We start from the raw sequence: 25,709 nt of genomic DNA on the forward strand, positions 1-25,709 counted from the left end.
AACTGCAGGGCTGTACAGTGGTACCTTGCTTCTCAAACTTAATCCGTTCTGCAAGTCCGTTCCAAAACCAAAGCGTTCCAAAACCAATGCGGTTTTCCCATAGAGAGTAATGCAAAATGGATGAATCTGTTCCAGACTTTTAAAAACAACCCCTAAAACAGCAATTTACCATGAATTTTAAAAAATTACCATGAATTAAAAAAAATTCTTCCCTGCACTGATGATGGTAGTTGTTTGGATAGGGGGCTTTTATCCATTTCTGCAGTCGCACAATCAATCAATCAGTAGCTGAATTGGGTTCCACACAGTCACAAAAACAAATGAACTGAAAAAGCCTCAAAAATGCAAAATAAATAGCAAAAACAAAAGTGCCAAATTTAATCTGTTCCGGAAGTCCGTTTGACTTCCGAAATGTTTGAAAACCAAGGTGCAGCTTCCGATTGGTGCAGGCGCCCTGGAAACAATAGCCGACAGCCACATCAGACGTTCGGCTTCCGAAAAATGTTTGAAAACGGGGGCTTTTGGGTTTTCAGCGTTTGAGAACCAAGATGTTTGAGAACCAAGGCACCACTGTATCTCGGTTAGCATGCAGAGGGTCCAATCTTTGGAGTCTCTTGGTAAGGCTGGGATTGACTCCACTGGCCCCAAGTGTCAGTTTGCATTTCTTAGTACAGAAAGTATTGATCTGATGTGTAGAGATCTTTCCTATTCTACTTAATTCAAGAGGGTTCTGGAAGCCTCTCTGTGTGAAAGAAACAAGCAGAAGGTTCCTGATGTTTGGGTTATTCCTTCAGAGAAGCTGAGTTCAGCTGGCTTAAACTGGTCCTGTCTTTCTGTCAAGGTCATGCTGACTATACAAGTAAGGCCAGAAGGAGTCTGGGTTTCACTTTCTCTTTCTATCTCTTTTTTCCTTAAGTGTTTTTCCTTATGTTTTTAGTGTTAAGGTTTAGACTTATTATAAGTTATTGTAAGTTTAAGTTATGTCTGGATTTCTTATGGACAGTGCCAGTCCTGAATGTATTGGATTTGTGACTATTATGTTCATTTGCCTTTAGTAGCAGTAAAGCTCTGCTGGATGGATGAAATAAATAAATAAATAAATAAATAAATAAATAAATAAATTGTTTATACCCCACCCATCTGGCTGGGTTTCCTCAGCCACTCTGGGCAGCTCCCAACACAACACTAAAAACAGAATGAAACTTCAAACGTTAAAAACTTCCCTAAATTGCCTCTAGTCTATTTTTGGGGAATCCTGCAACGTGTTAAAGTTGTTTCTCTGCTAACTATACATTGGAATCTACTCTGGATCAATATTGAGTAGAATTCCATGACACCAAGGGCCATATAAAGGAGTTCTGGAGACGACATTTGGCCCACAGGTCAGAGGTTCTCCATGGCAAGGCTAAACCATGGCGTAGCATGACACACAAGCCAGTCCAGCGAGGAGGCAGAAACCTACCGGGCGCAACGGCCTTCCTGGAGGGGCTCAGCCCCTCGGCCTTCTTAGTTGTGGCAATATCCTCCCACTGCTGCTTGGGGGACCTCCAGCCACTGGAAATGTCCACAGGAGGCACCAGCAGTTTTTTCTTTGGTGGCTGATCAGCTGATGAAGCTGCAATGAAAAAATATATACAGTCGTACCTCCGCTTACGTATCCTTCCAGTTACATAAACTTCGGGATACGTAAGCGGCAAACCCGGAAGTACCGTATTTTTCGCTCCACAAGACACACCTGACCATAAGATGCACCTAGTTTTTAGAGGAGGAAAACAAGAAAAAAAATATTCTGAACGAAACAGTGGATGGGTGATTTTTGTGGTTCATGCTGTGGCCACAGACATGTGATTTGACGGTGAGTTTGGGGTAGCCCAATGCAAAAATCCTGAGATTCCATGTGGATCCATGCTTTGTAACCACAAAAAAGTGGGTGTGTGATTTTTTTGGTGCAGGCTGTAGCCATGAACATGCTATGTGATCTGATGGTGAATTTGGGGTGACCCAATGCAAAAATCCTGAGGATCCATGGGCTTTTACCTCCCCCCTCCCAGGCAGCCTCCTTTATCTCTAGAGTCCCTTATCTCCCTCCTGATCACTTGCCGATCAGCTGCTCAGCAGCTTTGTTTCAACACCCCCTTCCCTCTTTCTAAAAAAAAAGCCACAAAATCTGCTTTTCACCCCTGGGCAATTCGGCTCCAGGGACCACGCATTCGCTCCATAAGACGCACAGACATTTCCCCTTACTTTTTAGGAGGAAAAAAATGCGTCTTTTGGAGCAGAAAAATACTGTATATTTCTGGGTTTTTGCCGCACGCTCATGCACAGAAGTGGTAGACCTGCAGGAAACGGGCTCCTCTGAAGACATCTTGAAAAACCGTTTGCTCAATGAGTTTTTCAAGCCTGCTTCCCGTGTGGAAATCCCACCTCCTAAAAAATCTTGCCCATTTGCCCATTCAACCTAAGGTTTACATATTTTAAGGAACTCAAACACCACCCTTCAAAAGCTTTCTCAGGGTGACTTCCAAAAGTTAAGAACACAACAGAATTAAAACAAATAGACAAGCATAACATGGGTTGTTGTTTTTTCTTTAAAAATAACTATCCCAAACCCGGAGGGGGGGACATGAAGGAAGAAAAACAGGCACAACACAGCTTAATTCTACCAAGAGTTACCTCTGAGACCCCGACCACACAAATTCTCCACTACACACAAACTGATAGCACCCAAGGCTACTGCAGCAAACCAGTTCTTCCATCTTTTATGAAGCTGAATGTCTAAAATATGGAGCTGATCAATTTAAGCATCCTTAGATGCTGCTGGTTGGCTGGTCCAATATTTCTAAGTGCAACGTTCTGTCTAGCAGATGACTGGCGAGCTATGAAATTGCTTCAGATGAAAGAAAATGCTTATTCATGCCGTGCACTGTTAAACTGTGGAACTCCCTGCCACTAACTGGGATGGCTTTGAAAGAGGATTAGGCAAATGCATGGAAGAGATTGTTATCAGTGGCTACTGCCTAGGAGAATACCAGTTGCTGGACACCACAGGAGGAGAAAGGGCTCTTGTGTTCGAATCCTGCTTGAGGGTTTTCTGTAGGCACTGGGTTGGCCACTGTGAAAACAAGATGGCAGACCAGATGGGCCACTGATCCAGCAAATTCTCCTTATGTTCTTAAATCTGCATTAGCACAAAGTGCCCAGGGACACATTTTTTTGTGGGGGGTCTGGGCTTTCTACAGGGACAAACCCCCCATTTTTAGGTTTTTTGATAGCCTCAATGAGGACTGGATACTTGCTGAGGTGGTTCAAATCACAGTTTCTATGCCGAATTCTATACAAGCTGCCCTGCTGCTGCACTTATTGCTTTTACAATGCTATCATACCAGTTTCCTGATTCGACGGGGAGGTTGTTGAATAAGCTGACTTTTTGTCTTTCTGTCCCGGACTCAGAGTTATGTCAACAGCTGCCTTGTGAACATCCGCAGGTTTGTGAGCGGTTCTGGGGTCACCGTGGCCAGGGACTCTGCAAAAGGAGGGAAGCAAGCATTGAGAGAGGGGGCCCAGGGTTCTCTAAACCCAACAACCCTAAAAGGGCTTTTAACAGAGCTGTTTATATCCTGCGCTAGACAAATAATGCAAACCCTGCTCTAATACAAACCAACTTTCCATGTGCTGCCATCTGCCTTATTGCAGGGCAGATTCGAGGGTAAACCATACGCGGAACCAGTCTGCCCCTGCAGCTTGATGGAGGTAGAAATTGTCTCTCATGTCTTGTTACGCTGCCATTTCTAAGGAGATATACGCTTGGTATTTATCACTCCTGTTATACAAAAATCTCCAAAGGGTTCCGAATTTCAATGTCTAAAACTCCTGGACAAGGATCTAGAGATCACGCTAAGGGTGGCCAAATTCTGTGCAACTGCCATAAAACTTAGGGAACAAGCTGATTTAAGGTTTTAAATGACAATTTTAGGTTATATTTTAGCGATGAAGATTTAATATATATTTTTAACTGCCGCTGTATCTGTATTGTCACTGTTATACCCAATTGCAATTCAATGTATTCCTGTTGTGTTTCATGATTTTCCTGATATTGTAAGTGAGCCGGAACTGGTCTGTGACTGTAATAATAAAATTCATTCATTCAACCAACTTTCCATGCCAATAAAAGCAGAATTTTACCCATGCAATTTACGCAGACTAAGTCGTGCATACATTGCCTCAATTTTCAACAATTTATTCTGCGGGACATTGAAGCTCCAAACCTGACCGCTGCGATATTCCATCCGGGTTGCTCGACCAATTGTTTTGCCATTTATTGCCTATGGCACACTTTTGTTGTGTGTGTCCGCCGTTGTGTGTGTCCACAAACACAACCTTATGTTCTCCACCCAACCGAAATCCCCTCTTCTCCTGCCCTACTCACCTGTTTGCCACCGGCTTCAGCAGAGATCTCCAATCCGCTGGCATTTCTGATTTCTCTTCCGCAATGCTTGCAGCTCCCACTGGAGAAAGAATTCATCCACGAATGAGACTATAAGAAGGCAGCTATAATATGGTTACCAGATTTTTTTCAATGAATCTGAGTAGCCACAGGGAGTCAGTAGTGGGGATGGTGAGGCCCTCGTATCTACGGGACCGTCTCTCCTGGTATGCCCCACAGAGGACTTTGAGGTCCATGAATAACCATAGTTTAGAGGTCCCGGGCACAAGGAAGTCAGACTATCCTCCACCAGGGCCAGGGCCTTTTCAGTGATGGCTCCAACCTGGTGGAATGCTCTGTCCCATGAGACCAGGGCCCTTCAGGATTTAACCTCCTTCCGTCGGGCCTGTAAGACAGAGCTATTTTGCCTGGTTTTCAATTTGAACTTAGCCTGATCTTTTATTCCCCTTCCTTCCCTCTCCCTCCCCTTTTTATGAAGATTACCCGCTCTGAGACCCCACAGCTAATTCTCCCCTGACCTCCTCACTGGCCCAAGTAGGACCAATTCAGTCAGCTAGCCCTGGGGGTTATCTAATTGATTTTTGATTGTTTTTATTGAATTTTATTGTTTTTCATGTTTTTATGCTGCCTTTTATGCTGCTTTTATAATTAAGTGTTTTAAAGTGTTTTAAATTTGTTGTTAGCCGCCCTGAGCCCGGTTTTTGAACCGGGAAGGGCGGGGTATAAATAAAAATTTATTATTTATTATAAAAGACCCTGGGCCCAAGCACACGTGCATATTGTATAAAGGTGCAAAGCCCTTCTTTCGCACCCTGTGAAACATAAATGCACAGGTTTTTTTTAAAAAAACTGGGCAACGGCATGCCGCCCGCCCATGACTCCCGAGTCTTCCCCAATCTCCTTCCCCCTTCCCTCTTTGTTTTGACAGATCAGGGGAGGCTTGGGAGTCACGGACGGGCAGCCCTTGCACAGGAGGGGCCAGCCTGGTAGTGCAGATGGCTCTGGCTGCCTTCAGGAGCTGCTTGCTGCCATGGCACAGGAAGAATGGCGGGCGCCACGGCAGTGGGCAGCTCCTGAAGCCAGCCAGAGCCAACTGCGCTACCAGGCTGGCTCTGGGCTGCTGAGGCCGACACTGCCATGTTTCCCGGGGACAGATTTGCATATCTGGGGACATTCCAGGGACGGAATATGTCCGGGGACAGATCTGCAAATCTGGGGACTATCCCCGGGAACCGGGGACGTCTGGTAACCCTAAGCTATAATAGGCCTTTTACACAGAACCCTCCATGCGAATCAGCACAGGCAGAACAGAATTAAAAAATTCCGTCCAGTAGCACCTTAGAGACCAACGAAGTTTGTTATTGGTATGAGCTTTCGTGTGCATGCACACTTCTTCAGATACACTTCTAAGTGCACAGAAAAGCTCATCCCAATAACAAACTTAGTAGGTCTCTAAGGTGCTTTTATTTTGTTTCGACTACGGCAGACCAACACGACTGCCTACCTGTAACTAGGAAGAATAGAGTATGCAAGTTAAGGGCAGCATTCACACAAACCTGTTCAGTTCCACGCTATATTTGAGCTTTGGCAAAACATAAATTGCCACTTCCAGAAAACTAACAGAATATAGTGTGTGTTCAGCACTTGCGTCTGTGTTATTTAATTAATTTTGTGACTGTGTGGAACCCAGTTCAGCTACTGATTGAATGTGTGACTGCTGTACATTGTTTATCCCTCAGGTTCAGCCTCTGAGTCCGAATCCCAGGCCATCACACAGTGATTCTATTACTCAACCTGTTCTGCATTGGTAAGAAAGTCTCATTTAGTGTGACAGCATCTACATGTGGAACTCCCTGCCCATTGACCTCAACCAGGTGCCTTCACTGAATTCTTTTAAGCACCTGCTAAAAAGCATTCTTATTTAAGCAAGCTTACCAGGATGCTTAGAAAGGCCGGTGAGAATTTCAATCTGTTTTAGTTTGTTGACTTTTTCTACGTTTTAAAGTACTGTTGTAAATGTTTCTCAGCTTCGTTTTTTTATCTTTTTTCCTGAACTGCTTTGAGGTTGGTTAGTTGGCTTACAATCAAGCGATGTATGGATTTCATGAAATGAATAAATAAATGGACAAAAATGTGATGCAATGAGTAAATAAAGCAAGGGCCACTTTTTACCTTTGGAGACCTTAACGTCCAGTTTATGCCCAGAGTCAGCTGCAGGTTTGCTGGGGGGCTGATCCTTGAGCCTGCTCTGGGGGGCCACCCCAACGCCAGCTTTGCCACCCAGATCCTTGGGCAAACGTTCAAGGGCGGGTGAAAGCGCCCGGGGTCCTTTCCGTGGATCTTCCATGGCAGCTGGCACGCTGACAGGCCTGGAAGGCTTCCAGTCCGAGATGCTTTTCGTCTCGATATGCTGTGTGCCAGAGGTGGCCGGAGATGGCTTGCTGCTATGGGCAAGAGGAGATTAGCCCTTTGGCCAGTGGGATGGACAACGGACAACATCCAGCTGACCACCAACCCCTCCCAGGGCTAACAATAATAATGTATTATTTATACCCCTCTCAGGCGCTGTGGGTTAAACCACAGAGCCTAGGACTTGCCGATCAGAAGGTCGGCGGTTCGAATCCCCACGACAGGGTGAGCTCCCGTTGCTCGGTCCCTGCTCCTGCCAACCTAGCAGTTTGAAAGCACGTCCAAGTGCAAATAGATAAATAGGTACCACTCCGGCAGGAAGGTAAACGGCGTTTCTGTGTGCTGCTCTGGTTCGCCAGAAGCGGCTTAGTCATGCTGGCCACATGACCTGGAAGCTGTACGCCGGCTCCCTTGGCCAATAAAGCGAGAGGAGCGCCGCAACCCCAGAGTCGGTCACGACTGGACCTTATGGTCAGGGGTCCCTTTACCTTTACATCTAGCTGGGTTTCCCCAGCCACTCTGGGCAGCTTTCAACAAATGATTAAAAATACATTAAAACATCAGTCATTAAAAACTTCCCTAAACAGGGCTGCCTTCAGATGTCGTCTAAACGTTAGATAGCTGTTTATTTCCTTGACATCTGATGGGAGGGCGTTCCACAGGGCGGGAGTCACCATCGAGAAGGCCCTCTGCCTGGTTCCCTGTAACCTCATTTCTTGCAGTGAGGGAACTGCCAGAAGGTCCTTGGAGCTGGACCTCAGTGTCCGGGCTGAACGATGGGGGTGGAGACGCTCCTTCAGGTATACTGGACCGAGGCCGATTAGGGCTTTCAAGGTCAGCACCAACACTTTGAATTGTGCTCGGAAACGTACTGGGAGCCAATGTAGGTCTTTCAGGACCGGTGTCATATGGTCTCAGCAGCCGCTCAGTCACCAGTCTAGCTGCCCACTAAGTCCCGTTGGGTAAGAACTTGTCTGGGAGGAAGCAAGATCTGTTTTTCTCAGGATTTACTCCACTCTATTCTGAGGACATGTTATAACAATGTATAAAAGCCATAGTAGAAATTGGTGATGTGCAAGGAGGTGATGCATAGGGAGAAGGGGATAGATGTATTTTGAAATGATAGTTGGAAAAGTTGTTTTGTTGGGAGCAGCGAAGGAGGGAGGAAAATCGGGGGGGGGGTGTTCAGCTTTTAAATTTGAATTGAATTTGTATTAATTTGGTGACCATTTGTTAAAGATTATGGAAAATCAATAAAAATTATTGGTAAAAAAAGAGAGAGAAAAACTTGCATTCATAAAATTTCAACTGTGCACATTGCAATGCTGAAACTTCCCTCCCCAATTTCCAAAGCTAGTCTGTGATTTATTTAGTTCTTTTTTAATATGAGGGAAGTAGAGAAGAAATTTGTTCAAATTAAAATTTCTACATCCGCAGTAAAACATGCATGCATTTGCCTCGCTAGTGTATAGGATCCCAAATCATAGGGGCAAGCGTTTTTACAGTTGCATTTTTTTTTTAGAAAGAGGGAAGGGGGTGTTGAAACAAAGCTGCTGAGCAGCGATCGGGAGCGAGATAAGGAACTCTAGAGATAAAGGAGGCTGCCTGGGAAGGGGGAGGTAAAAGCCAATGGATCCTCAGGATTTTTGCATTGGGTCACCCCAAATTCACCATCAGATCACATAGCATGTTTATGGCTATAGCCTGCACCAAAAAATAACACATCCACTGTTTTGTGCAGCCGCAATGGCACAGAAACATGGTTACAAAGCACGGATCCACATGGATTCTCAGGATTTTGCATTGGGCTACCCCAAACTCACTGTCAAATCACATATCATGTCTGTGGCCACAGCATGAACCACAAAAATCATATACAGTGGTACCTCTGGTTACGTACTTAATTCGTTCCGGAGGTCAGTTCTTAACCTGAAACTGTTCTTAACCTGAAGCACCACTTTAGCTAATGGAGCCTCCTGCTGCTGCCATGCTGCCAGAGCACGATTTCTATTCTCATCCTGAAGCAATAGTACCTGAGGTACTATTTCTGGGTTAGCAGAGTCTGTAACCTGAAGCGTATGTAACCTGAGGTACCACTGTATCCACTGTTTCGTTCAGAATTTTTTCTTGTTTTCCTCCTCTAAAGACTAGGTACATCTTATGGTCAGGTGCATCTTATGGGGCAAAAAATACGGTACGTGCTAAAGATTGGGGAAAATTGTCAAAAGAAGGATTAAAATTTACTGCATGCAATGCCTTAAAAGAAAAATTGATGAAATTATATATAGGTGGTATATTACTCCTGTGAAACTAGCTAAAATGTATAAAGTAAGTAATAAATGTCAGAAATGTAAAGAAAAAGAGGGAACATTTTATCACATGTGGTGGGAATGTAAAAAAGTGAAAAACTTCTGGGAAATGATATATAATGAGATGAAAAAGATGTTGAAATATATATTTATTAAAAAACCAGAAGCATTTTTACTTGGCATGATATAAATGATATAAATGAGATGATATAAATAGAAAGGATTGTAAGTTGTTTTTATATGCAATGACGGCAGCAAGAATATTATTGGCACAAAGATGGAAGCAAGAAGAACTACCGACGAAAGAAGAATGGAGGATGAAATTGATGGGACTATGCAGAATTAGATAAATTAACAGGAAGGGTTCGAAACCTGCAGGACCAGAGATTCTTGGAAGACTGGAGTAAACTTACGGACTATTTGAAAAGCAACTGTGGTGAACAGATTATGCTAGTAGGTTTGCAAGAAGTTTTGTAAGGTGAATTCTTTGAAATATTGCAGCAAAGACAATGAGGAGAATTATTAGTTAAGGATAATTAAAGGTAATAGGAAATTAAGAAACACATAATAAGGGATAGAAGAACAGAATATCATCAGAGGTGTGGACAGAAGTCTAAAAATATTGTATAAGATGAGAAGTTATGTTGTATGAATGTTGGAATTAATATGTTAAAAAATCAATAAAAATGTATTTTTTAAAAAAGCACTTACATGTTAGATGCTGTCGAGCTGGGCGAATCGCCGCCAAAGCCACTAGTCCTGTTGGAGGAAGGCTGGAGCCCCGGCAAAGCCTGCATCAGGACATTCCGTGCTCTGTCCTTCTCGCTGACATCCAGACCACTCCCTGACGTGTGGGTCCCGGAAAAGGATGCTCTCCCGGAGACCCAAGGAGGGTTCAGAAGAGAGCCTTGGTTTTTAACCGGCTCCGTTTTGCTTGGAGGAAGTCCCGAGCTCCCGGATCCGGCCTGGAAAAATTTCTCCCGAGCCTGCTGTGTTTTGGCGGACGATGGTGTCCAGCGCGGTGGGGACGGAGAAGGGCTGGAAACGGCTAGAGAATCCAGTTTCCCCCCGGTAAGGTCTGACCAGTGCGAACTTGAGCTTGCGGACGCAGAGCTGCCTTTGTAATTCCCAGGGTTTGGTGGCTCAGAAGCTGCCGATTTAACGGCACCGCTCATTTTCACGGACGGCGTCTTGGATTCGACTCCCTTCAAGTAGTTCTGTGCGGCGGAGGCAGGAGCGGGAGGTTTATCCTCGCTGGGGAAACCCCTCATGCCGGAGGACAAGGAATCCCGGAGGGGCGTTGGTTGTTCGTGCCGGTTACAGACAAAAGTGCCAGCATGGCTCCCAGCTTTGTAGTTTCCAGATTGCAGGGTGCTAGAGCACTCTTTGCACCTAGGGAGAAAAATGGCAGCAATACAATAACAAATATCTCCTGGCAGAAATAGAATGATCCTTGTAAAACAACAAATAAAGTAGAATGGGAACCTTTTACAAAGTACAGTGTTACCTCGGGTTACAGACGCTTCAGGTTACATACACTTCAGGTTACAGACTCCGCTAACCCAGAAATAGTACCTCGGGTTAAGAACTTTGTTTCAGGATGAGAACAGAAATCGTGCTCCGACAGCGCAGCGGCAGTAGGAGGCCCCCATTAGCTAAAGTGGTGCTTCAGGTTAAGAACAGTTTCAGGTTAAGAACGGACCTCCAGAACAAATTAAGTACTTAACCCGAGGTACCACTGTACTTAAAGAAACAACAAAATGAACTGGACTCCTTGGCAGGTTTTGAATAAACATACACAATTTTTTTTTACTGGTAACATATTGATAGATTAATTAAGGATCTTTACATTTTTATAATATGCAGAGAAGAATATGTGCTGAGAAACCAGAGAGAGGAGCTGAAGGAAGTCTGTGGGGGGTGGGAGGGTTTTTTTTCTTTTTGGGGGGAGGGGAAAATGGGGGAAAATTAGGATGATGTATTTTTGATATACTGTTATGTTGAAATTCCTAATAAAAAAACAGCAAATATGTTTTTTGATATCTGACGAGAACAAAGAAAGAAATACAATAATTTGGAACTATGTGTGAAAAAAATTGTAGAAATAATAATACAATGAGTCTAATCGGAAGCGAAATGTGTTTGTTTTGTTTTGTTTTTCCTTTTTTCTTTTCCCCATTACCCTCACTCCCCTTCCCCTTCTTCTTCCCCTTCTCTTTTCTTTTTTGTGTCTCTTTTCTTGCTCTTTCTCTTTTTGATATGTTAAGAAAGAGATAAAGAGATAAAAGTGTAATATGAAAACTTCAGCAAGTTAAAAGTAATGTTGTGCAATTTTTCTATTACGATTTATATGTTGTTAAAATTGGTTCATTGTAATGAACTGATGTAGCAACTATTGTGGGTTTTTCCTTTGTTATTGTTGAATTCTAAACAAAGTATTCTTCTTAAAAAAGAAAGAAAGAAAGGAAGAAAGAAAGAAAGAAAGAAAGAAAGAAAGAAAGAAAGAAAGAAAAATGGCAGACAGAGGGTGAGCGCTTTACGCAGAAAGTAGCAGCCCTTAAGATTATGCGTTTTATGAAGTGGAAAATGATAACAAGATTCCACGTTTGTTTCTCAAAATGAACGAGGCAAGTCTCTAGTCCCTTCTGAGTCCCAATGGTCTACTATTTTAACCAATACAAGATTTCTTCTGTGTCCAGTGCCACAGCTTTCAAATCCCCACTTGGCCGTGAATGAAGATCTCAGGGTGACCCTGGAAGCCAGTCGCTGCCCCTCAGTCTAACCTCTCTCACCGGGTTGTTGTGGGGATAAAAGGAGATGGGAGTCTATCTTGTACACCCCCTTAAGTAGCTTGGAGAAAAAGCGGGATATAAATGCCAATGCTAATTCTAATGCTAACAACAGCGAAAATCCGAACACATTCCGGGAAACAATGTATAATGAAATGAAAAAAATGTTTGTTAAAAAACCAGAAGCTTTCTTATTATAAGTGCAGAAATACAGAAGGAGCTGAAAAGATGGTTTACACCTGCAACGACAGCTGCCAGAATGGAAAGGATGGAAAGACAAAAAGGTCCCAACCAGAGGGGAATAATAATAATAATAATAATAATAATAATAATAATAATAATAATAATAATAATTTGTTTATACCCCGCCCATCTGGCTGGGCTTCCAAAGACACTCTGGGCGGCATTCAACAAAATATTAAAATACAGTAATGCATTAAACATTAAAAGCTTCCCTAAACAGGGCTGCCTTCAGATGTCTTCTAATGGCAAGTTAAACTGATGGACTATGTTGAGATGGCGAAAATGACTGGAAAAATCAGAGTTCAGAAAGACCAAGATTATAATAAAGACTGGAAGAAATTTATATTGTATTTGGAAGACCACTGTAAACATTTAAGCTCTTTAACAGGACTTAAATAACACTTGTGAGTTAACAGAGACTTAAGATATAAATTATTAAATGGAATAAATGGAAGGCATAAAATATGCATCAGGAAATGTTATATGGGGAAGCCATGGAATGGCGGGGGGAGGTCTAAGGGTGAAAGGAAATCTAGTATCTGTTTTTTCTTTTGTTAATTATATTTGATCGAGAATATTTTTTACAAAATTGGAAAACTAATAAAATTTTGTTTAAAAAAAACAATCCAAACATAGCAGCAGCACGCGACCAGAAAGAAGAGGAACACCCAGAAGACTGAAAGAAATTTAAAGACTATTTGAATAAATATTGTAATATTAAAGATATGTAACCACATGAAAGAATTAATTAGGCCTAGGACTAAATTAGGATTAAATAAATAAATAAGAAAGTGTGCGATAAGAAAAGTTTGGAAATATGATTATGAATGTGATATGGTTTTATGAAAGAATGATATTGTAAACTGCTATATATAATTACTAAGAAATTCAGATGGAAGAGATTAGAGGAAGTCAAGTAATATGTTTATGAAGATGGATTTTAATTAATTAATAAAGTTTTAGTTTACGTGGTGATTTGATGTATTTTATGTTTCATATTCTCTTTTCTTTTTTTCTTTCCTTTTTTCCCTTTTATTATTGTTTACTCTCTCTTTTGTTATGTTTTTGTGTGAAAAATACCAAATATTATTGTGGGGAGGGGGGAACCACACAGCAGCAGCAGCAACAACAACAACCCAAACAGAAAAAAGGTGGAAACAAGGTGCGAATGCCACACCTGAACAATACCTGAAGCAGTTCCTGTGATAAAGCTTCCCTTCCACCAGGAGGCGCTGTACCAGGTGGACGTGGTTTCCGCAGGTGGCGCAGTTGCTGCTTCGCATGTTGCTTCTCTCTGCTAAGACACGTCTCTGGGGGAGAAAAAGGCAATAGAGAAGTGAACCTGAGACCTGACTCAAAGGGTCCATTTAATCCCGCCTCCCGTTTCGCACTGCAGCCAATCAGGTGCCTCCAGGAAGTGGACAAGCCGCTGGTTTCCAGAGATACACTGCCCCTAGACGTGAAAGCTCCATTCTTGGCTAGGTAAAGGTAAAGGGACCCCTGACCATTAGGTCCAGTTGTGGCTGACTCTGGGGTTGCGGTGCTCATCTTTATTGGCCGAGGGAACCGGCGTACAGCTTCCGGGTCATGTGGCCAGCATGACTAAGCCGCTTCTGGCGAACCAGAGCAGCGCACGGAAATGCCGTTTACCTTCCCGCCGGAGTGGTACCTATTTATCTACTTGCACTCGACGTGCTTTCGAACTGCTAGGTTGGCAGGAGCAGGGACCGAGCAACGGGAGCTCACCCCGTCATTGCGGGGATTCGAACCGCCAACCTTCTGATCGGCAAGTCCTAGGCTCTGTGGTTTAACCCACAGCGCCGCCCACATCACATCCAATTGTTGTCGACAGACTCCCTGCCCCTCCGTTTGGCTTCTAGGGCAAAAGATGGCGGATCCGTACCGCTGCCACCGGTGAATTCTCCTTTGCCAGATTGCGAGAGGCTGGAACGGTCCTGGGTTCGGATGGCGCCAGGACTCGCGGGGGCTTGCTGGGGGCCGCCGGTTCAGAAACAACCTTCTTCCCCATCGGCTCCTCGCTGGGTGCGGAAGAAGAGCGTTTTATGCCAGACATTCCTCCAACTGTTGGGAAAGGAAGGCAAAAAAAGTCTCAAGAAGGAAGCAGGAAGCAGGACTGACCTAAGGTGGTTAGTCTGACCCGTATGTTTCCCTCCCCTTATGGTTTTGATGAGGCTGCATTTTAAATTGCATTTTAACCTGTATTTTAAATTGGTCCCCCCCCCCCTTATTATGTTTTTACTGTGATTTTACTGTCGTTAGCCGCCCTGAGCCTGGCTCTTGCCAGGGAAAGAGGGGTATAAATAAAATAATTTATTATTATTATTATTATTATTATTATTATTATTATTATTAATCAATGCCCTAAACTGAGAAAACGTCAGCAGAACACAAATTGGATCGAATAAGCGGGTGACTGCAGTCTTTCAGTGTAACACAATCTGGTAGACCTCCAAATGTTTTGGAGAGCAACTCCCATCAACGCCAGTTTGGGGAAGACTTGCTTAATGGATCTCACTGGTCTGTCAGGGGAATAAGTAGCTCAGACGCAATGAATAAGACATTCCACCAATACTTTTAAAGCACAATGGGTACCACTTTAAACCACCATGGCTTCCCCCAAGGAACCCTGGGAGCTGTAGTTTGTTGAGGGTGCTGAGCGTTGTTGGGAGAGCCCGTTTCCCCTCACGGAACTACAGTTCCCAGAGTTCACTGGGAAGAGGGGTCAATGGAAACTGGTTCTGCGAGGGGAAACAGGGGTCTCCTAACACCCAACAATGACTAACACAGTGACTGACAGCTGTCGCTTCCATCTAGTTGCTAGAACCCTTTTTTTTTTTTAAGTGTTCATGCCAGCTGCGGATCTATTTTCAGAGAAAAGCTCTGCAGGAGAAAAGGAAGGGGTTAGGGAAAATTACTTACTTGGCGACCGTCCATGGAAATAGTTATAATATTGGGAGACATAGGTGAGGATGCTCAGTCTGTCGGGCACTTTGAGAGCGACCATGTCCTCAGCGTCCAACAAGGCCGGGATGCCCAGTTCCATTTCGGCCACTTTGAAAGCCTATCAGTCGCAAACAGAGGAGAAAAGGAGACCTGATGGTTGATTTTTTTAAAAAAAAAATCAATAATTTTTATTAAGTACAAATTAGAAAACATACCGTATTTTTCGCCCTATAAGATGCACTTTTCCCCCTCCAAAAATGAAGGGGAAATCTGGGTGCGTCCTATGGGGCGAATGCAGGCTTTCGCTGAAGCCTGGAGAGCGAGAGGGGTCGGTGCGCACCGACCCCTCTGGCTCTCCAGGCTTCAGGAAGACATCCGCAGCCTAGGCAGCCCTGCGAGAGTTCCCGCAGGGCTGTCTAGGCTGCGGATAGTAGTCTGCTTCCCGGAGCACCGGGCGCGCTGAAAGCAGAGCGCCTGGCGCTTCGGCAACACATCCACAGGGCTCCCCATGCTTCGGATCTCTGTCCAGCGCGCAGGGCGCTCTGCTTCAGGGTGCCCCGCGCGCTGGGCAGCAGGCTGCTATCCGCAGCGTGGGGAGCCCTGCGGGGAACTCCTGCAGGGCTCCCCACACTGCGGATAGCAGTCTGCCGCCCGGCGGGCGGGGCGCCCCGAAGCAGAGCACCCCTCGCGCCGGGCAGACATCGGCCCCTCCCACAAGCTCGGGGGACAGCAGTGAGGCACAGCGCCGCCATCCCGCTGTTCCTCGACCTGGTTCGGTTTCCCCGACCTGCTTTTGGGAGGGAAATAAAGGGGGGGAAATTCCCTTTATTTCCCCCCAAAAAAACTAGATGCGTCCTATGGGACGGAGTGTCCTATGGGACGAAAAATACGGTACATATCTACAAGAAAAGAAAATACAAAGGAAAAGAAAATACATATAACCAAGGGAAAAAAATAGAGAATACTTTGCCTCTTTTCATATTTACAGTTATTTATATCTCTATAAAATGCTATTTACAATAAAGGAGTGAAATGAAAGATAAGATATCAGAAAAAAGAAAAAAAGAACAAAGAAAAAATAAAGTAAAAGAAAAGGATCATAGGTGAAAATTTTTAAAGGTAGATAAGTATTCACTATACATAACCGTTTCCCATCTATATTTATATTCATTTGTATAAGTTCATCTTGTCCTTATTTACCTTAAAAAGTGGTGTTGTTTTTTAAAAGACTTCCACCGTTTGCCTCACGCGTTTTTCATAATCCGTTTGTCAAACCCTCTGTTCTTCATATTTTCCCTTTGGATTTCCTTAATGTCTCACTTTATATTTTTTTATATTACGCACAAGATTATTCCTAACACAACCAGATTTTTATAGTTGAGCCCTGGTTTTGTAAATATTGTTGGTTTTGTAAATATTGTTGCTTTGTTTTGAAATCCCAAACCAATGAGAGGCCAGGCCAAGCCACGGTTTACAAAGCTGAACTATGGTTTGCTTCAAAATCTAAAGCAGAGCTCCAAAACTTGGGTCTCCAGCTGTTTTTGGACTACAGTTCCCATCAGCCCTGACCACTGATCCTGCTGATGGGAGTTGTAGTCCAAAAACAGCTGGAGATCCAAGTTTCAGAAATCCTGGTCGAAAGCAAGACTCAATTCAGGGGGGCCAGAAACACTCCAGGAGGGCCAGAAACACTCCAGGGCCTCTGGCAAGGGGTCTCTGCCTGAGACCAGTGGTGTAGCGTGGGGGTGCAGGGGGGGCCGGCCGCACCGGGCGCAACATCTGGGGGGGGCGCGCTCGCCGCCTCCGGAGTCGCCGAAGAGCCTCGGACGCAGGCTGTAGCAGAGCCCCATGTCTCGCGGAACCGACGAGCTGTGCACACGTCCGGGCTGAAGGCTCTCAGCGCTCGCTGCGGAGGGCACGCCAGGCAGCCCCTCCTCACAGCCTCGCCACCGCCGCTGCTGCTGCAGCTGCTGGGCCATTTTGCATTTTCCTCACCTCTCTGCCCTCCTCCTCCTCCTCTGGGCAAGTGGCGTTGTTTGGGTGGCAGTGCCAGTGGCAACTCGCCTCAGATCACCTGACACGGACCCGCTGCCGCCGTGGCTAAAGGTAAAGGTAAAGGTACCCCTGCCCGTACGTGCCAGTCTTGACAGACTCTGGGGTTGTGCGCCCATCTCACTCAAGAGGCCAGGGGCCAGCGCTGTCCGGAGACACTTCCGGGTCACGTGGCCAGCGTGACATCACTGCTCTGGCGAGCCAGAGCCGCACACGGAAACGCCGTTTACCTTCCTGCTGGTAAGCGGTCCCTATTTATCTACTTGCACCTGGGGGTGCTTTCGAACTGCTAGGTTGGCAGGCGCTGGGACCGAGCAGCGGGAGCGCACCCCGCCGCAGGGATTCGAACCGCCGACCTTTCGATCGGCAAGTCCTAGGCGCTGAGGCTTTAACCCACAGCGCCACCTGCGTCCCACCTGCGCCGCCGTGGCTACCTTACCGTAAATACCCCAGCCCAGGCAGCAGCAAGAAGAAGCTGGCAGCGGCGGCAGGTTAGGGGTTAGGGGCGCAAATTACTTGCCTTGCCCCGGGTGCTGACAACCCATGCTACGCCGCTGCCTGAGACCTCATTCGATGGAGATACCAGAGCCTACCAGATACCGTACCAGATCATGGATTGCTTTATTTCTGTTGTGCCATATGGGTCACTTTAGGAAAGAAATTTTGTATCTGTAGATTGCCAACAGCTGTTACTCAAACCAATATTGTGCTTGTCCATCTAATCCTGTTTTGTAACAGTCGCTGCTTACTGCAACCACTACTATGCTATAAGATCCACTATCCTGTAATATGGTATGTACAGTTGTTTATGGTTTTTTACATTAATTTTGCTGTAAAAATGTGTGAGATTAAGATATTGTATTTATTTGCATTACCTAATTTGAGCACGCACAGTAGTCCAGAGAAAATAAAAGAGGAAGCCAGGAGGAATGCTTTTAGGAAACCCTGGAGATCATAAACAGGAGAGGCAGGATTTACCATCTCCTTGTGAGCTCTCTTCCCAGCCCTCAGATTAACAAAACTAACAATAGCTACATCAAAGCCAACTATCATCTTTATGACCCAGGATGCCTGATGAAGCAACCAGCAACTGGTCTGTGTATTTGGAATGCTTATATGTGCCTGTCAGGTGTAGAGAAAGCAAAAGGCAGAGGCGAAGAGGCTTATGGGATTCGATCAGAAACTATTGTCAATGAATCAAACCCAGTCAACGCAATGCTTTCATCGCTGACACAAATGACTTGCTCCATATTTCAGAATTCCTCATAGCAATCCCACCTGACCCCCACACTCCGGATATTTGCACCCCTACATCTGTGTATCTGTGTGGAATCCCCTCTTTGGCGAGGGTGCCTGGCCCTACAATTCTTTTAAAATCAAGGAAATAAATTCATTTTAAGAGCTGATTCTGGAGCTTGCTGGAAAAAGGTTTTCCTCTCCCTTCCTCCTCTCTCTTTTTTCCTTGTGTGCCCTACCATTTACCGTACTTTTCTGTCTATAAGACGCCTCCATGTATAAGACGCCCCTTATTTTGGGGGACTGGATTTTCAGAAAATGGGGAGGGATGGCAAAAAGTTGTGGGGTTTTTTGGGGGGACGATTGCCCAGAGTCATTGAGCTTTCCGGGGGGGGGGGGTTGTAGAGCTTTTTTTAAGGGGGGATGCAGAAAATCGCTCACCCACACGTGTCGCAAAATCCGCCTCCCGTCTGTCCCCTTGCTGCATCGGCCAATCAACACCACCCGTTGATGCAGCAACCAATCACATGCACAATAGCTGCTAACAGCCAATCAAACATCCACCCTATGCACTATCCATGTATAAGACGGCCTCCACTTTTTAGCATGATTTTAAAGTAAAATAAACCTAATCTTTTACACGGAAAAGGACGGTAAGTTTGCAAGCCTGAGGAGCAGGGTCTGCCTGCCTACTGTTGTTAGAAAAGGCAACTCTGGGACAAAAGAGCAAGGTTTTTAAAAGGCTTTAAATAAATGACAACAGCAAAAACAACATCACTAAGTCAAAGACCATTGTTTCCATCTGCCCACTGTTACCAATGCTGGTGGAAGGTGGTCCTCCTGGGTCTCAACTGGTGACTTTCCATGAAGCTCCACCATCTTGAAGCCATTACAGTTTTACACAGCTGAGCAGAGAGATCTTAAAATCAGCTTCCTGGTTGAGTTTCCTCCGCCCTCCTGATTTGTATTAAAGCTTGGCCTCTTCTAGACTCCCCCTCCCCTCGTTTTCCCAGAGAACAATATCTGTCTTTTCTTTTTCTTTCTTTTTTATACTTTTCTTTTGCTTTAAACAAATACAGATAAATATAAACAACCAAAATTACAAAAGAAAAACCCTTAATAATAATAATGGAAAAAGCTAAAAAAAACTACAAAAAAATCAAAGTACATGGCATAAGGGACGCGGGTGGGGCTGTGGATTAAACCACAGAGCCTAGGACTTGCCAATCAGAAGGTTGGCGGTTCAAATCCCTGCGACGGGGTGAACTTCCGTTGCTCGGTCCCTGCTCCTGCCAACCTAGCAGTTCGAAAGCACCTCAAAGTGCAAGTAGATAAATAGGTACCACTCCAGTAGGAAGGTAAATGGCGTTTCCGTGCACTGCTCTGGTTCGCCAGAAGCGGCTTAGTCATGCTGGCCACATGACCCGGAAGCTGTACGCTGGCTCCCTCGGCCAGTAAAGCGAGATGAGCGCCGCAACCGCAGAGTTGGCCACAACTGGACCTAATGGTCTTTACCTTTACCTTTACCTTTACATGGCATAAAACATAAGCTATTATGGGAAAGAAAAAAGAAAGAAGGAAAAGGAAAGAAAAAGGAGGAGGGGGGGAGAAAAAGAAAAAGAAAAAACAGGAAAATGAGCCAAAACACGCTTCCGTCAAGGTCACAACAGATCATTATTCTTATCAGTTCTCTCTATCTGCATTCCATAGAATCCCTCATCTTGGTATCAGGGGACATTTCCCTATGCGGTATCATTCTAAACATAACCAGGCCTTTATTGATGAACCCTTGTCCCCCTAAGTAATTATTTAAACATTCCCATTCTTCTTTCACCATCTTTTTAGGTTCATCTCTTATTGCATTCTTTTTCTTTTTAAGGCTTTTATGGCAAGCTGCAAATACAGCAACTTCCTCTCCCCCAACTGCTTTAAAGAACAAAATGAAAATATACAGAGCTTATGGCAATGGGGTGCCCACCATGTTTTGGGGGACAGAAAATAAGGACTTTGGGTGAGAAGAGAGACCTCCCACAGCCCCGGCAACCACGTCTTGCTATGGTTCAGCAGGGTCAGGTATGGCCGGATGAGAGTCGTCCCTTAATGGCTATACTGCAAGTAGGCTAGCCCAACCCAGCTTGATGTTCTGCAGATGTTGGCTTGGGCTGATGGGGGTTGGAGTTCAACAACAGCTGGAGGGTGTCAGGATGAAGGAAACCGCAGGAGACAATGAAGAGATCTGCTGGTCCAGGTTGCATGTAACAAAAAAAATCCCCTGTGTTGCAAACACAGACCAACTTAAGCAATAAGAGGCAGCGTGTGGCTAATCATGTTCTAACAACATATATATATATCACCTATATTATTTCACAGTTCTTGAATAGAGAACATATGGTGGAGATACAGCTAATAAAATAAATCAATATCGTATGAACAAAATTGGAGAAGGTATTCAATCGAGACAAACAAGCCTGAAGAAGTGTGCTCATACCAATAACAAACTTAGTTGGTCTCTAAGTTGCTACTGGAAGGAATTTTTTTATTTTGTTTCAGCTACGGCAAACCAACACGGCTACCTACCTGTAAACAATTTCATAATTATCTGTCTATGTATTTCTAATAGTATAACCAAATCAGCAATTTTTGATATAACTGTAAAAACTACTCTGAAAATTTATTATTTCAAAAATGAAACCTTCATCTGGTTGTGAATATTAAGAATGAGTCTTTCTGTAAAAAAAAAAAAAAAGATTTAAATCAAGTCTTACCTTACTGTTTAGGGAAGTTTTTTATATTTAATGCTGTATTGTTTTTAACACTTGATTGGAAGCCGCCCAGAGTGGCTGGGGAAACTCAGCCAGATGGGTGGGGTATAAATTATTATATTATTATATTATTACTGACTAGTGATATAAATCAAGCCTTGCTGACTAGTGATTTAAATCATGATTTAAATGCCTCGCAAGACAGAAAACCCGCTAGACGAAAGGGTTTTCCGTTTTGGAGGTGCTTCGCAAAACGAATTTCCTATGGGCTTGCTTCGCAAGACGAAAATGTCTTGCGAGTTCCTGTGGGTTTTTTCCCCTTTCCCCCCCTTTTTCTAAGCTGCTTAGCCGCTTAGCCGCTAAAAGCCGCTAAACCGCTAATAGCGCTAATCCGCTAAGCTGTCAATGGGCTTGCTTCGCAAGACGAAAAAACCGCGGAACGGATTCTTTTCGTCTTGCGAGGCACCACTGTAATGTATTTTCCTTGCCAGGAGGAAGCTAGGAGTCTGTTTGTATAGATGCCTTTCTGCCTATTCCCGCCTCTGGCCCAGCCCAGCCCAAGCATGAGGCCCCCGAAAAGTCTCCCACAAGGGAATGAAGCACACCAACACTCAGCTGAACTAAAGCCTGGTTTCGGGGCTCAGGAATCGGGAGGCAAAACAAAGCCCAGAGGCAAAGGGATGTCAGAGTGGCCTCTTTGCGGCATCATCCCAGCACTCAGCGGAGGGTCAAGGGTTAGGGTGCAGGGTTATAAAGGCCAGGACTAGCCGCCTGAGAAACAGTTTCTACGCTAATGCAATTCTGGTTCTAAACGCAGCATAAGGGGTCTTTGTAGTATAAAAAGGTAAAGGTACCCCTGCCCGTACGGGCCAGTCTTGACAGACTCTGGGGTTGTGCGCCCATCTCACTTAAGAGGCCAGGGGCCAGCGCTGTCTGGAGACACTTCCGGGTCACGTGGCCAGCGTGACATCGCTGCTCTGGCGAGCCAGAGCCGCACACGGAAACGCCGTTTACCTTCCCGCTGGTAAGAGGTCCCTATTTATCTACTTGCACCCGGAGGTGCTTTCGAACTGCTAGGTTGGCAGGCGCTGGGACCGAGCAGCGGGAGCGCACCCCGCCGCAGGGATTCGAACCGCCAACCTTTCGATCGGCAAGTCCTAGGCGCTGAGGCTTTAACCCACAGCGCCACCTGCGTCCCCTCTTTGTAGTATAGTGTATTTTAAAATGGGGTTTTAGAGTTTTTAGGGGTTTTCGAATGTTTTATGTAGTTTTTATGTAGTTTTATGTAGTTTTTATGTAGTTTTATGTAGTTTTTATGTAGTTTTATGTAGTTTTATGTAGTTTTTCAATTTCATTGTTCCGCAAAGGACAATGACAATAAAGATATCGTAATTGTAAGTCACTAGTCCTCATGGAAATGTTCTCTGGCAGGGGCAGGCTGAGGATGAGGCTTCCGAGGCTCGTGCTGAGCAGCGGTGGAACAGATTCTGGGACAAAGCCAAGGAAGCTCTCCTTGGAGAAGCCGCAAAATCTGCAGCCCATCTTCTTCACAAGGCACATTCCATTCTGAATGTATTCATTCATTCATTCATCCAGCCAGCCAGCCCACATTCAGATTTCTGGAGCCAGCACAGAGCCGGATGGGTGGTCCGAATGCCGTGCCTCTGTTGGGAAACATCTGTGCAAGACAACAGCTCCCTTCCCCGCCCCCCGCCCCCACCACGCATGCAGAGATCCAGAAATGCAATTTTCGGTAAACACAAACGAATGAGCAGGGCACGGTCCAGTTTCCAAAGGCAGAGTCTAGGGAGAGGTTGCAAAAAAATAAAATATAGAAGCCAGCGAGGTGCAAGGATAGCAGGGTCAGATTGGAGACTGGGGTGATCTTGCAGACAGTAGCCATGTTTTTGCAACACGCAGTGAGGATTCACAAATGTTGCACGACAGTATTTTAATCGTTAGAGGCAGATTTTGCTGAGTGATTCTATTGCACTGAACCTTTCAGAATTTTGTTTGTATGTCAATAAAGGTTTGAGACCGGGTTGACCCAGGTTGAAATCCTACCCTCTCCATTGAGTCATGAAGCCAATTATTATTATTATTATTATTATTATTATTATTATTATTATTATTTATATCCCGCCCTTCCCAGCTGAAGCCGGGCTCAGAGTGGCTAACAACATTAAATCCATTCATTATAAAATCACTTAAAATCAAATTAATAGCAACCATTGGGCTAGAGTTCTGTGAAGAATTACCAAAGGAGGGGGTCAGGCTGTGCCTTGGCCAAAGGCCTGGTGGAACAGCTCTGTCTTGCAGGCCCTGCAGAGAGATGTCAAGTCCCGCAAGGCCCTAGTCTCTTGTGACAGAGCGTTCCACCAGATCGGGGCCACGGCCGAAAAAGCTCTGGCTCTGGCTGAGGCCAGCCTAACTTCTCTGTGGCCCAGGACCTCCAATATGTTTTTGTTTGAAGACCGTAAGGTCCTCCGTGGGACATACCAGGAGAGGCAGTCCTGTAGGTACGAGGGCCCTGGCCATATAGGGTTGGTTAAAACCAGCACCTTAAACCTGATCCTGTACTCCACCGGGAGCCAGTGCAGTTGGTAAAGCACTGGATGAATGTGATCCCACGGCGAGGACCCCGTAAGGAGTCTCGCCGCGGCATTCTGCACCTGCTGGAGTTTCTGGGTCAGTCTCAAGAGCAGCCCCACATAGAGCGAGTTACAATAATCCAGTCTGGAGGTGACCGTCGCATGGATCACAGTGGCTAGGTCAGGGCGAGAGAGGTAAGGAGCCAACTGCTTAGCTTGGCGGAGATGAAAAAATGCCGCCTTTGTTATAGCTGCAATCTGCGCCTCCATGGAAAGGGAGGTGTCAAAGATTACACCCAAACTCTTAACGGACGGTGCTGGCACTAATTGCGCCCCCGCAAGAGATGGGAGTTGCCCCCCATATCGTCCCGACCCAGCCAAAGGACCTCTGTCTTCAAAGCCTACTGGGCAAGTCTATGGCTAACTTACCTCACAGGGTTGCTGTGAAGATAAAACAGGAAGGAGGGCCATCTATGCTGTTCCACAGTCCTCAGAATAACGTGTGTTCTTTTAGTATTTATTTGTTTGTTTATTTATTGCATTTCCACCCCACCTTTCTCTTCAAGGAGCTCAAAGTATCATGCATGGTTCTCCACCTCCTCATTTAATCCCAAAACATCCCTGTGAGGTAGGTTAGGCTGAAAGGCAGTGACTGAACCCCAAGGTCCCTCAGGAAGCTTCACGGCCATGTGGGGATTTGAACCCTGGTCTCACAGGTCCTAGTCTGGCCTCGCCACTTGCCTCACAGAGACACATTTCCCCAAATCCATGTGGATACGCTTATTCTTCAATCCTTCACCTCTCCCCCTCAAACAAATTATAAACTTGCAAAACCGCCTTGAGGATCTGGGTGTGTATGAGTGTTGGTGACGGCACAGGCATTGGCCAATAGACACCCCTCGTGCCCAGCTTTTCCCTCACTGCAGTTGACCACATTGGAAATCTTGCAAAACTGGTTTTTCAGAGCTCAGACAGAAAAGGGCAGCACTCTTTGTCCTGAACAGTAAAGGATACTTTCTATACTAGCCCACGGCTCAAACAAATTCCTGGTTTTCTGGCAGCAGGGCAAACGAGCGGCAGCCTTTGGTTCGATTCAGGGCACACTGCCAAACATTTTGTACAAAGTGGCAAAAGCAGATTAAACAGGTACAGATGGAGGAGTGTTTGAATTGACCCAAAGGCTGCCAGATGCAGGCAGAATGGAAGAAGGGTTAAGTTTCTTGGCACGCTGTCTAAATTTATGGTCCGTTTGTTTTGATCTAATCTGTCCAGGGCCAGGGCATGGGGCAGAGAGGAGGGGCAGAGAGGCACCCTGAGGGCATAGCAAACATGACGTCACAGCCGGAAGCAGAACTGGAAAATCTTACCAACTGGTTGTTTTCGTAGATATTTTCTTTGCTCAGAGCATCGAAGTTTCTGGAAAAGAAGGTCAAAGAGAAGGGAGGTTTAAGCCAAACGAGCGAGACCGGGCACAGAGAACTTTATTCAGCTGGAGAGTGGAGCATGCGATCCCGCCAGGTGCAGGGATCTGAGTTTCAAATGTGTTCCCTGCAGGGATTGTTGCAGGCAAAGCAGCACCCGGCAGGATTGAACCCTCAGCTCGCCAGCTCCGCTCACCATTTGGGGCGCTGTGATCTCACACAATCTCCTCACGAAGAAAGCGTTTTCCCCGGGGATGCAATCTTGTGCATTTTGAGGCGCCATGCCTGAAAAGCGCTTTTTCAGAGAGAGATTGCAGCGTGAAATCACGGGAAATCACAGCACCCAAAATGGCTGTCGTGCCCTCGCAAGGAAGGAAAAAAGGGACAACATCCCAGAATATGGTGTCCTGGTTTTTCCCTTTTGATGCACTGGAGGGTATGGAACGGGCGCCTCCTAAGAATTCCCAGCACCCTTAACAAACTACAGCT

The 25,709-nt window shown here is 45.3% G+C and overlaps 1 protein-coding gene across 4 annotated transcripts in view; it reads right to left on the reverse strand.

Annotated features, from left to right (window-relative positions):
• Nucleotides 1-25,709, reverse strand: part of MICALL2 (MICAL like 2) — a 462,536-nt gene that overhangs the window by 423,203 nt on the left and 13,624 nt on the right. For 3 of the 4 annotated variants that reach the window (XM_083711474.1, XM_083711476.1, XM_083711475.1), the window contains exons 2-10: nt 25,167-25,215; nt 15,135-15,276; nt 14,098-14,276; nt 13,383-13,504; nt 9,874-10,554; nt 6,617-6,888; nt 4,427-4,505; nt 3,384-3,523; nt 1,463-1,615 (exon numbers count right to left, since the gene is read on the reverse strand). In XM_083711474.1, the coding sequence (XP_083567600.1) occupies nt 1,463-1,615; nt 3,384-3,523; nt 4,427-4,505; nt 6,617-6,888; nt 9,874-10,554; nt 13,383-13,504; nt 14,098-14,276; nt 15,135-15,276; nt 25,167-25,215 (1,817 nt within the window). The remainder of the gene's footprint in view (nt 1-1,462; nt 1,616-3,383; nt 3,524-4,426; nt 4,506-6,616; nt 6,889-9,873; nt 10,555-13,382; nt 13,505-14,097; nt 14,277-15,134; nt 15,277-25,166; nt 25,216-25,709) is intronic. The other variant, XM_083711477.1, reaches the window with a different exon arrangement.

This window comes from Podarcis gaigeae, assembly GCF_964106915.1.
Source record: "Podarcis gaigeae genome assembly, chromosome: 14".
Lineage (NCBI taxonomy): Eukaryota > Metazoa > Chordata > Lepidosauria > Squamata > Lacertidae > Podarcis > Podarcis gaigeae.